At 43.4% G+C, this 13,501-nt stretch overlaps 1 protein-coding gene and 1 long non-coding RNA gene across 2 annotated transcripts; both read right to left on the reverse strand.

The window, feature by feature from the left end:
• Positions 1–262: 262 nt before the first annotated feature.
• LOC110984671 (uncharacterized) lies at positions 263–2,609 on the reverse strand. The gene is made up of 2 exons (XR_002598887.2): positions 2,410–2,609; positions 263–1,829 (listed from the first exon to the last, which is right to left on the reverse strand). It is a non-coding gene; the product is annotated as an uncharacterized LOC110984671 (long non-coding RNA).
• Positions 2,610–3,234: 625 nt separating this feature from the next.
• Positions 3,235–9,985, reverse strand: LOC110984670 (uncharacterized). Its single transcript, XM_022245069.2, has 4 exons — positions 9,767–9,985; positions 8,412–8,502; positions 6,122–6,208; positions 3,235–4,447 (listed from the first exon to the last, which is right to left on the reverse strand). Exons 1-4 carry the CDS (start codon positions 9,857–9,859, stop codon positions 4,230–4,232), a joined length of 489 nt encoding a protein of 162 aa, XP_022100761.1. The 5' UTR covers positions 9,860–9,985; the 3' UTR covers positions 3,235–4,229.
• Between the last annotated feature and the right edge of the window lie 3,516 nt (positions 9,986–13,501).

Raw genomic sequence — 13,501 nt, forward strand, 5'->3', positions numbered from 1 at the left:
ATCCAATAAGGAGAATATTACTGAAGTTGTTTTGGTAAAAATCATGGGAAAGAGTTCCACACACGAACTTCATTTTACACCCTGTGTACAAACCCTCTGATACTGGTCTGAAAAATTGTGTTTTCATTGAAAAAGAGTGTACTCTGTCGCTGCTAAAATGGACTTTTCTGACCTCTTACTGATTTTGGGGGGCTAATTGATACCTGAAGAGGAAAATGAGTGAACTTCGTACATGAAACTCTTTCAAAATCATGAAGAACCATTGATGAAATCACAGGAATAAACCTCTTTTATTTGGTGGTGTGCTACATTTATTCTTGTCTACAACAAGACTGATCGGATGGAGATGGCACCACATTTATGGCACCTTTGCCTCCCACCCTCCCCATCCCGTGGCCCTGCCCCCGTCCAATGTTGCGTTAAAGGCTGGTGCGCGCTCATGGCGATCCATTGCAACATTGGAGTGGTTGAAGGGGGGCGCAATCTAAACTACCCGAGTCTATGTTAACGCACACTGAAATGTTTCAAAGCGTGGCATTAGACACATTGGTTTCTGACAATTCTTACAAATCATACGAGTCTGTTTACGTTGGGTTCTCGTATTGCAAACAACACAGTTTCGTTTTTGGCTTTGCCTACTTCTTCCTGGATAAACAGATGTCAAGAACTGCAAAGAAAACGCGTTTCCACCATTTCAGGGATCTATGATGATGCGTGTAGTACTGAGACATTTGTGATGCTAAGTCACTTCCGCCCATGTACTTACTATAATCATTGACGACGGCAGGTCTTTGGATTGCACGACGTCCGGTGGAACTTCTTTTGCAACGAATATGTTTAGTGTCACTTTTGCAGTCGCCATAATTAGTCAGAACTGTTATACTTCTTTTGGCGTCCTACCAAACAACACATAGTTGCCTCGCTTTAGAGAAGAACTGCGGTAGATCATGTCGGTTCATGGGGACCTTCTTAGGGGTTTGTATTATCTGGAATGCCTTGTGTGGTATAGCGCACAGTTCCACGAGCTCCAAACCCTAGCTGGGACTACTTGTGCACAAGAGCGGGGCCAGTGTACCAATAGTCCATGAAAACAACATGTCCCTTGTTTTTTTTTGTAGGTCAACGACAACTTGGCATGATGCTGTAAGGTTGGGTGGATTGTTGGCTTCAGCGTACGCAACAGAGTGCGAGATGATTTGGTCTGATGGAGCCTTGGATCCAGTAAACACCTTCCACTCACATGTGTAACCGGTTTGAGACTCGTTCAAGGAAAAACATTTCAAGCTATATTAGGCCGACTTGCGTGGTATGTACTGTTTAAAACCGAGAAAGGTTTCGTCCGGGCTTATAGATGCTACGAAACAACGAAACCACAATGTCCAGTAGCGCACGAACTTTAGACAGTTTGTCACGGGGAGAGTCATCTGCTGTGTTGTCGGCAAGGTGGAGAAATCGAAGGAGTGCCATAAATCGGTTGCCAGACTTTGTCGACGTATACAAAGGACTTCGAAGAACCTCGCACCTGTACCAGGACATTGCGTAGCTAGGCCTTTTGTTGATGTCCATCGACAGCAGCAGTGCGACAAAGACCATATCATTTCAGGAACATCCGTTGGAATCCCAGTACACTGAGAGTTAGCGGATTCTGCAGATAGTATCTGATTTGCATATCGGTTGGCCTCCCTCATGGCAATTGCCAAACTGCTCCACAGAAAAAGAGTTGAAATATCTGTAGAAGTGACAAATGACTGAAATTCTGGCGGTGCCGTGAAGTTCACAGGTTGTGGCTTTGGGTAAGTGGAGGTTGCTTGCCATCCAGTCCTGCATTACTGGAGAAAAAATATTAGGACTAATAATAAGAACAATATTTACAAAGTGTTTACCCCAAACATCACAGCACTGTACATGAAAAAACTAGGAGTTAGGTAGGTAGGTCTTATTCAGCTGTTCATTGAAGTGGTGATAGATGGGGCTTCCCTGATTAGGGTTGGACTGAAAGGCCTATTCACACGCACTGCCTGTAAACTAGATCTTAATTCACCACACGTTTGGTTATATACACTCACACTCTCAAAGTGGCATTCTGCCAAAGAAAGCGTCTTCTGTTTTCCGTACGATATCCCAGTTAATTGTCTGTAATCTTTTAATTTCTGCTGAGAAACCATGACAAGTTACTCTGCATTGAGACGGCACAGTACATTGTAGGGCTTAAAGAATACAGATTGGAATCCTTCCTTTTCCTTGATTAGTAATTAGGATTCGTGACACATTCGGGACATCGGGAATAATATGGCAAGCCTGCTAGTGGTTATAAAGGGCAACACATTGAAATGATAATGATTTGAATGACTGAGACTAGAGCGTCTCGTTGCAAGGCTAGCTGTACATGTGTATATGCCTTCGGCCTACCTGAAGTTCGGCTTGGGGGTGCCTAGTGGCTTCGATGTAGTGAAGTATTTGGTCGCCACTAATTCATCATCACTTTCTTCTGATGAGGACGAGGAGGATGTTTCACTCGAGGATATTTCGGAGCCATTGTCTGCTGAAATTTCGTCGACAATGTCCCAAACCCCGGTCACTTCGCCATTGTGGTTTTTGTAAGGACGCGCTAAGCGCGTCCCAAGCCATCTCGTCCAATCAGAGCGTTCGAGAAGATGTCAAACGGGAGAGAGCGCTATTTACAATCCCGTTGCTGGCATTTTGGTCTGTGTGCCGAAGAGGAACGTTGGTAACGTAGTGACACTGAAATCGTGGGACTTAAAGGCTCGTTGGTAAAGAACCCGCATGGCACTTTGAGCCCAGGTGGCACTTCTGGGGCTGAAAGGGGTATTCCCAACCAACGCGGCTCTTTTCAACCGCTGAGGGTTGCTTCTACTCGAGGCGGATACCGATTTACCCATAGTTTTAATTTTAATCGGGCGCCGTGCAGATCACGAAATGTTCATAAACATTTGAATGCGATCTGTATGGTGGTCCATGCGTATACATGTCTGAGGGGCAGATAGGCAGCTCATATGATCATTGTGTTCAAATGCTAATATCTTGTAGACGGCATTAAGCGTGGACACGGTCCAGTTTAATAGAGTCATCAGCTGGGCTGAGACAGTGCAGGCCATCCAGCTGGATATTTTTTGGCATATGCAGTAAGGTATGAGACGGAGAGAACCCCCCCGCTTTGTGTTGGTCATTGTTTCGCGGGAATCTGGGGAATTCCTTTCAGACATCTTGGGGATGTGTTAAGTAATAATAGTCTGGAATGTGTATAGGGATTGGACATGTTGGGGGGTACCCCTCGGTCTCATTTCTTGCTGGGTATAGGAGGGTTAGGGTTAAGCCACTGAGAGTGAGATGGCTGTCAAGAGCGTTCATCTCGATTACAAAGACTTTGTGATGGAAAGCTATGGTCAAGAGCCACAACAAACGTGTTTTAAGCGGTAAGAGGTGGGATACTGGACAAACCTTATCGACGGGCTCAATAATAACAACGTAATGTTCCGGAACAGAACAATTATTGTACAAAACAGCCGACATTTCGAGTTAATTTCCCTTATTGTTAATATAATTTATTTCTTCAACAGTTACTCCTTTTCTTAGTGGCAATTTCTATGATATAATTGAGAATTACAAATTTAAGTGACCTGACGACAGATGGAGCATACTGTCTAAAACGTTGAGTACCCTCCAGCTCTTTTCCGAACCACACATACTCATAAAGAGATATCCTCGCATGGTGCTACCGCAAACCTTTTTTTTACGTAGTTACAAATTTAACAATAGGAGTAATAAAATGATTACCGTTTAACTCTAATGGTGACAGAAACCTAGCAGCAGGTGTTTCGCTTCGTGTTCAGTTTAACATTGAAATCAGACACGAACTAAGGCACATTATCCTCATTCTTACATCTCAACGCTTTGTGCAACTCTCCATCACTCGACAGAAATGAAATAAAATGTGCATTTCACCTACCCGTGGACTTTGATTTCATGTTTAATGCTGCTTTGAAGAGCTTTGTGTTGAAACGTTAAGACTAACCTGTTTACCTAAAAGTGGAACAACTCATTTCTTAGTCCTCGTACTCACTGCAACATATCTCTGGATGGCCAAAAGCAAATCACATTGATTGTAATAGGAGGTTTGATCATGCCAAAGTGTCTTCTTGCCAACATTTTATGTTTAAACTTGAATACACAAATAAATTTACTCTCGGCATTTTGTGTAGGCCAGGTTGCTAGGCGCAGTAGAGTGTTTGCTCACCGTGCGCTTCGTTGTCTGCGACCAGACTGACCACGGAAACAACAGCCACGGGTTTGACGCATTCGGCCGGCATGGAAATTCCAGAGAAGTCATTGTCCATGCAGATTGAGAAACGCCAGGCATCACCGTTGTAGTTCCAATCTGAAGCGTCGTTGTTTTGCATGCAGTAATGAAACAGCTCTGTTGGATCTTCTGCTCCACAAGGAGAAAAGTACTAAGGACTCACACGGAATGGGGAAGCAAATTAATAAAGGGGTAATAAATATATAGGCCTATGATTGGCCGGTCTTAAACGTGCATTTAAGACCGATATGTGCGTTTGAGACTGGCTCAGGACAATGGTCAAACTCTTGGAGGCGCACTATTGTGAATCGCCGGTATTAGCGGCTTGTGGAAGAATGTTTCTAATAAGGGAATTAAAGTTTGAGATCTAAACAAATGAGGGCGTATTTTGAAATGAAATTGACAGCCATTTGGTACCACAGACATGTAAACACATAGACCACCAGTCTTGTGCGTACAACCGTGATTTCAAAAAGAGTGGGCAACTAGTGGGCGAAACGATGAATGGCAGCGCGTTCAATGCGAATTGCGCGTGACGCATTAAGATCGCATGTATTTGTTTACATGTGCCCTAAAAAGACGCCCCCTTTTTCACTCTTTTGTATGGCTATCTCTTTTTCAACTTGTAGGAACCGCACTGTTTCGAATTTGCATTGGCCACATTATGTAAACTGATTTCTGATTTTTCACAATCAGAAAATGGCTTCATAGCATTTTAGTGCTGGAATTCTTCAACTGTATGTAAATATCCTATACCGAGGGGTGAATTTGCCCACGCTTTTGGATTTAGTGGGGTGCCGTCTCGGCTACCTTACCCCTACGTTGTTTTGAATAGGAGCTGTCCGTCTATGTGTTAATGGGTGCGTTCTATTAGCTTCCCTGAATACACCAGTTTTACACGCAAGGGAAGCTTCGGACGCTGCAGTGTATTCGCCAAGGCATTCTGGGAAAAAGGTCAAGTCCCCACCACGTTCCACCACGCGCGTCCATGCTCGAACAGTCCATCCGTGACGTCATTACACTCGGGCAGCCACGAGAGACCTGCTCGCCAGCCTGGGTAGTGGTGGCTGACACCAGGGCAGGCACAAGGATCACGTGATGGCTAAACGAACGCTCTCATGTAAGTTTAACTTACACGTGTAAGCTCATCGAATGCACCCTATATGTCAATGTTTGGTACCCACTTAGTGCATAGGCGCGCAGGTTTAGGCGCGTTGGAATGTATCCTGTTCGTAAGTGCGTTATGGTGCGTCCATGTGTATGGCTTTGTCTCCTGTTGGACGAGAACACTTAAGTTGCGAGTGTAAACGGCGACCAATACATCCAACTCTGCGTACAATGCATCTGCAGTGGGCGTGGTTTAAACTGAAGTGACGTCACACTTACGAACCGGATGTCCCTAGTGTGCACGCCGAACGCGTGCAAGAACCCAGTTGGAAAACCGTGTTTTCAAAACGAGTGAATTGGCCTTAGACTTCGGTTTGGCTGGTTCCAGTCAGAAATTGAACATATGGTTTCAAACGCTGCTTCAAAATGGTTGGAACCAGCGATACCAAAGTCTCAGCCGAATCCACTCGTTTCAAAAACGCCATAGTTCCATCTGTCTTTCTTTTGCCGGTGAAGGCGCACTTCAGCTCAGGGCGGATTTACTGTTCAAGACTGGCATAACAAAACGGTTAGCGCATCCGAGCACTCTCTCTAGGGACAACTCTCTATTTTGCCGCGTTATTGTGATGTAGCTACCGTCCAAAATAACCCTCATACAGAATAGGTCCTCTTTATAGATGTTTAAAGCCTTCTTACCCTGAATAAGTAATTGTTTCCAGTCACGTGCTTCCGCTGATCCTCTGAATTGAAACGTGGCCGGCCCTTCTGTGTACTCAGCAGTGTCTGTAAAATATGCAAGTATAACACATGAACAAGATAGATTCAATAACTGTCCCTTTTATATCAAAATAACTTCTTTCAATAAGGTAATAAAATGGGCCTGGCCGGTCTTAAACGTGCGTTTAAGACGGGCTCAGGAGAATGGATGCGTCTAATGCCCGAGGGCATTTATCTGCGTTCGTTCTCCTAAGCAAGGTCTTAAATGTTACTTTTAGACCTGCCAAGCAGATATTTATTCCCATTCATAGATACCTTGTTATTCAAAGAGTCAAGAGAAGTCAAAATGTCTCGGATTTCTATCAATTTTATTCTAAAATTTTACTTTCATTTCCCGAACAACCCCCTCCATTTTATGGTATATTCCTTTTGAAAGTTGTCCAATAGAATCCACTCTAATGAACTTGGTGCACGTGTGGTGTGTCGTGTGCAGACAGACTCTTGACCAATCAGAACCATTGAACTGTTCAAGACTGGCCACGACCTCAGTCACGAACCTCGTTTGGCCCCCAAAGCAACAAAAACCAACAAAAATCAGATCTGAGACCGCGTCCGAATAAATCGGATGCGGCTTGAAATTCCACACGACTCTATGGGACTGGCTGCAGCCACGACGATAGACTTGTGCGTAATAGTAGGCCGTAGCCAAGCAATTCGGGTACGGCCTAGATATACCGAAAGCTCAAATCAGACAAATCGCATTGTACCCCCATATCCACGAACAACGTCAACCAAAAGAGTTTGGTTGTTACCATCCCACCAGATCTCCATCTAACTGATAACCTATGTTCTGTCCTTGAGCGTGGACTGAATTTCATCTCGCTGATGAACCGATGGGACAAGTTCATGCACCCGTGAGGACGTCGAGCAGTTCTTCTGCCGTTTGCGTTTACGAGCTTTCTTCCACGCGTTGCACGACAAGGACTCTAGGTCAGTTCGTTCTGATTCAGGTGCGTCTAGTGAGAATGAAGGCTTGCTAAGCTTGCGCATACCAAGTCAACCTGGTGTCCCGCCTCCGATCTCAACAAAACCCTGGACTGCATCATTGAAAACAACCGTGCGGAAATCAATCGCCTGAGATTCAAATCCAGCATTACGCGAAGCGTTGAGGTCTCTTAGGAATGATGATACCATCGTTATTAAGAGAGCGGACAAGGGTGGCGCTACGGTGGTTTTTGCGAAGGACTTGTATGTCGCTGGAGCGGAATGTCAACTGGCTGTGGTCTAACACCAACAAGATCTCCGCCAGACTCGGGATCCTCCCACCAGCACTCTGCTTCGTCTGGCTGAATTGGTGCTCGCGTTGAACAACGTCCAGTCTTGGTTACATGTTTGGTACACTACACTTATCTGTCGTTGCTACCCGAGTGATCAGCGGTTTTCCAACCCATGAGGTGACTGTAATGACTAGAAAATTCCTGTACGTGCACCCCAGATTTCTCTGGTAATACTGTTACTTTATTTCGGAAGTTTTCGTAATTATAAGAATTTTCAACAAACCAGAAATGCTGTGATTTCTTGGAAAAGGCAAGCCTACAAAAGACTTTAAATTTTGGAAGGATGTAGGACCAGTGGCACGTGATTACGACTTAAACTGTAGGCTATGTTGTGATGTCTATAATCGGAACCAATGATATGCATGCGACTTGTCTTTGGAACGATTGGACGAAATTAATCTTGACCAGTGAAGTGCTTGGGAGCTGAATCAAATTCCAGAAGAGACAACGAAGTCTATTTTGTTGTGTTTGAGGTTCCCCATTCCCCATATTTTTCCGCAAATTAGGGGGTCGGCTTGTGGCCCTCAACTGTGTCAATTCGTTGCAGAGCTACCGAACAACTTGCCCAAGATCTTACTTCGCAGGTGTGGATCCAGGGGAAGTGGGGGTCAACGCCCCTTTTTTGGCACGCAACTTAATAATGAAAATAGTTATCATCGTAGAAATTGATATCTTGTAAAGTTTCAATCTTCTTATTTAATCAAGTTTTTTAATTATTAATCACATTGTTTTTGCTCATTATAAGTGTGATCTTGTTTAATTGTTAATCACTTGTTGCATACGAGAAAATGTAAGCTTTCAAACAATTTCCTATCATTAATTGTTTGGAGATTTTTTAGACCGTGGTCGTAGAGAAGCTCACACAACTTGCATAATTCTATAACTCACCAAAAATCTGAGATAAATTTTATGAAGGGTATAATTATATTTACGCAAGTATACTCGTCCTCCCGTGCGTGAATGGTGGCATTCCTGACACTTCGTTCCTTCGTCATTGCATGTCATATGTAGCGTGTAAAACCTCTGTTTGTAAACAAACAAAAACATTTAAGCCAAAAGATCTTCTCTAGAAACGCCCAATGGAAAAGAAATCCATGGCGTGAAACCTCATTCTAAGCCTATGACCTCCAAACCGTCATACCTGTAAATTCCTTTCTGATTCAGAAGTCTGAAAAACAGAAAATGACCTTTATGTACACTGATTGAAAGTATAAAAAAGCCTATAGTCAGTGCTTACTCCAGTAAATTGATAAATGATCATAATATGACGATGTTACACAGCGTAATCCAGTCCCGCTGGACTCTTAATTGGCTTTACACCAACTTGACACATAACGATGTTGAAGTATCGGATCCAAGAAAAGCTAGTATACAAGATGCAGAAGCAATGTTGCGAGTCAGAAAGATTTCCCCTAAGCAAGCAACACTGTGTCACCCTGCGCACTGAGCCCTAGAAACATCCCAATGAACCATCTCAACTCCCAGTGGAGTATGCAACCATCTGTACAACCATATCATCCGGCACTACAAGCAGTCTTGACCCTCTCTGCCCCTTTATGGATACCCGTTTATACTCCTAAATTGCCGTGGAGACAGGCAAGTAATGATAAAGTGACTTGCCCAAATTAGCCCCTTACACGAGCCCTCTGCACATCACATGCAGAGCTGTAGGTCTTTGGACACCACTGTTCAGTAGACCCTACTCTGATCCAAGTACCATTATTAATTTCATGAAGCTGGTAATACTGCTGAAACCTACAAATGCATTTGAATCTAGTTAAGAGGAAGCTAAACGGACTACTTTAAAACTTTCCCCCAAAGACTATTCCAAGGATGGATCTGCGCCGGGGAGATGTAAATTAATTGTGGATTTTTGCCCCGCCTGATGTGCATTTTAACAATGACATACTTAGTATATGTTTTCTTCACAAGCCTTCGAGGACATACACTGGGTAGACAGTGTAAAAATACACGTCGGGCAGAGCCAAAATCTAAAAACCAAAATTAAATCAAAGAAAATATTAAAAACATTAGGCGCTTGTTTGCTTTGGCACACCCGTGCTCTCGCAGGCTCTCGTAGTTTCCACAGGCACTGGATTATTTTTTGGTCCTGGGCATAGCGCCGATTGTGCCTGTTCGTTTACCTAAACTCCGATCGGAAACTTTAACGCAAGTCTGACTAGGAGTTGACTAAACGACAGACCACGCATCCGACGGATGGATCAAGCTACGACTAATCAGCGATTAGGGCTGACTTTTTACATACTATACTTCATGCAGTTTTTACCATGTTTTCTCGGCTTCCATTCTTACTCCCATCTTTCCAGTTACCTCTCACTGGACTAAGAAGCAGCAAAGTTAACACCAGCAAGCCCAACATTATTGATGAGACTAGTTCCTTCTTCACTTCAAGTCAATTTTAAGGCAAACTCTGTCGCGTGCAACTAGTTATAGCGATTGCATTAATAATTAATAAGGCATAATCATCGATGCATTTAAATCAAGATACTGGGTATGCATGCAGTTGGGAACGTATGGTTGATGATAAAAAATGAGCACGGAATGCATAATATGCGGATATGTGCATTTTTTTTGTTAGAGACCCTTTTCTCCTCTAGGGGTCTAACACCTGTTTCAGACAGGCGTTCTGGAGTCGCACAGTACCAAATTAAAAGCAAAATTTTGGATAAAGTAGGGAAAACGTTCGACGTCTGAAACAATTAGTAGCGACGAGGCGTGCTTTATAGTATGCAAAAGATCGTCACTTGAAAGCGCTCGGAACGACACCAGAGTGACTTGGTTTTAGACGTCGCTCTTTCCGTAGGCTGAACCCAATGCATATGTAATGAGTTCGTCTGTCAGCAACCAAAATTTAATTCGGTCGACCCAAGTCGCTCTTGATTCTATTTGGTTCGGCCCGACTCTAGAACGCCTGTCTGAAACGGGTGGTAAGCACTTCCACAAGGGGATGATATGTTTGGCCTTTTTTCAAACTTCAGAGGAGACGCAGTTTGATTAATACGACAATTTTGAGGTTTCTTGAACTGGAGCAATTGACAAAAAGACAAAAAGTGCTAAGGGGGAAATTCAGTTGTATGTAATATACGCCAAATTAATTGACACATATGACGACAATGTGTAATATTAAAGTCAACATAAAACAATAGTTTGATCAATACTTTGCCAAGCGTTTGTCTACATAATGATGTCAAAAATGATTTGCATCATATTGCCTTACTTTTATTTTAATCAGTCAAAACATTTTGGCTCTAGGTTTAGCTAATTTTGTTTTGGCTCATTTTCCGTGCCTTTTATAAACGTAGTGTTTCCATTATCGTCTGAAAGAAAATAACGTAACATCGGTGCCTTATTAAATGATAATGGTATTTATTATCCAATCTGACGGTCTCATTATTTTCCACAGAATTTGGATTTTGAAAATTTATTCAACACAATATCAAATAGTCCCCAAACTGCGCGGAGTGAGTCATGATTTGCACGCTCTCATTTCTCTTTGTGGCGCTGGTAATGGATGGTTCGTTAAAACAACAAAGGTACCAGTGGGACTGCCAGCTTGTGTTTCTGAAAATACCGAATGAAACGGGTTCCCATTGATTCATTTTGCAAGTGTATGCATTAATTTTCCATAATGGTGATAAACTTCACAACTGCTTTTTGGTGACACTCTCTGGATAAACATGTACTTTGTCAAAAATCAACGCAAAAAACACATTTTTTAGTGTCTTTTTGTTATGTCAATGAATCGTGTATCAATGAATATCAATGAATCGTGTGTTCTGCTCTGATTGGCTAAGTTGCATAGGATTTGAGATGTTTTTGTGATAGATAATGATTCTTAGAGTCAAGAAACGATTTGTTTTAGGACTAAACAAGAGAATGCCAAGACTAGGTCAGTTTGACCGAGCCCGTGCTATTGGAATGCTTGATGTCAGCACGGGATGTAGCAACACATTTCCAAGTCCGGGAATCGACAATCGATTAGTAGACTAATATATCGCATAAGAAGTATGGTAAGTGTGTCCATCGTCCAAGAAGCGGTAGATCTCGAGTGGCAACGCCCAATCCAGATAGGTCCGTCATTATCATCATGCAACACGTACTCCTGTAATCGACGCCGCAATGCAGAAACTACAGACACCCGGCCCAACGAATCACAGGGGTAGACTGTCAGAAATGGACTTCGTGCGGTAGGAATCTGCAGCAGACACCCCTATACAGAGGTCTCCCACTGACGGCAGATCGTCGTCGGCGTAAGTTGGAATGGCCCCTGAACACCGTGACTGGACACAGAGAATGTGGAATCAAGTGGTATTCTCTAATGAATCACGTTTCCGTGTAATGGCAACAGAGTGTAATGTCGTCGTGGTGAACAGTTCTTCAACTGTAATGTCATGTACGACAGATGGGGAGGTCTCAGCATCCTGGTCTGGAATCACAGCAGATGACTGTACTGATCTGCTTATCATCAATAACCTCACTGCCCAGAGATACTGGGATGAAATTTGGAGCCAGTGGTAAGACCATTTCTGAATGGGCGCCCAAACATAACCTACTTCAACATGACAATGGGCGACCTCATACCTGTCAGAGTGATTACTCAGCATGTTGAGGACAATCGCGTTGAATTCCTTCCATGGCCTGCCTTGGCCTTCAGTCCAGACCTAAGCCGTCGAGCACGTGTGTGATGAACTCGCTGGCTCCCTCCAGTCACGTCTAGTGGTGCCTAGAACAGCCCAAGAACTTGCCACTGTTTTAATGGATGCGTGGCGCACTCTACCTCAGGCTATTTAGTCCTTGCACCAGTTCATTCAAGCGAGCATCACAGCGATGGGGGCATACAACGTATCAATCAGTTTCGACTCGACTCGAAAATATGTACATTTGTAGTTCAATATTCTTGGATTTAGAAAAAATGCGTTAGGTTTTGCCAAGTACATGTACATGTATATGCTACTAAAAATGAAAAGAAAATGAAAGATGATAAAAAACAGCTTTTAATCAATGTGTGCCTTGACACCTGAGACCAAAGAGGGACAGAAAGAACTGGAAATGACCCATTAATTTTGCTTGAAAATGCCCCGCAATTGACCCCGTCCCCGTCAGTGCATGGTTCTTCCTTTTGCTACTGCTGCATGAGTGCTTTGGTCCCCCGGGGAAACCATCCTGCCCTAACCAACAATCCTAGCACTGTCCATTGTCAGTATGGGACTATCCGCCTCTGGCAGAAGCACCCCTTTAGCCTGAAAAGTTGGTCGGAAGTGTTCATTTCGTTGGTGGCGACGCAACCTTAACGCGCACATTTCATGGTCGTTTGTGAACCAGCGAAGTGCAGTTGGTTCCAAAGGTGCCTGCATTGCTAGGAAAGTTGTGCCATCTTTTGATCCTGTTCGGGGCTGCTGGGCCCTATCCCTGGTAGCATTGCGATTGGTTTCTTAATATCAAGACGAATCTTCCTCACGTTTCCGCTCATTTCTGTCCACTCATTGACATGCATGCGTTTAGATGAGGCGACAACTTAGGAGTGCGGTTGACAAAAAAGTAAACTCCTCTCTCTCACCTGGGAAATATTTTCTGAAAGTGTTTTTTATAGACACTCAGTAAAGGTTCAAACTTGTGTAATTCAACACAATACCATTCAGTTCTTCTACAGAGGGACCACTCTTGAGTCCATTTCACAGTGCATTTTCTGTTGTTTCTCAACTTCCGTTATTACCCAGTCCAATTCCGCTGCCATAGTACTGAACATTTTTGGCTGATGCATTTGATAGAAATCGATTCGAAAACTTGGTGTGGTCAATCCTGTAAATAATTTTTAAGTTTCGTCTATTCATTTCAAATAAATCCTCACCATAAATTTCGATAGTTTAGACCTTTTGAAATTTTGTCCTACGAGCCGGGCTGTATTAAGTTCTCCGTCAGCCTTGTGTAAGCACAAGTGATCGGTAAGCCCTAGCATTTGCATCACCAGCGTATTTTTCTAGGGCCGAGTCAAAGCAAAACT

This window comes from Acanthaster planci, linkage group LG15 (assembly GCF_054643075.1).
Source record: "Acanthaster planci isolate LZ-2023a linkage group LG15, COTS_SCS, whole genome shotgun sequence".
In the NCBI taxonomy this organism is placed as follows: Eukaryota; Metazoa; Echinodermata; class Asteroidea; order Valvatida; family Acanthasteridae; genus Acanthaster; species Acanthaster planci.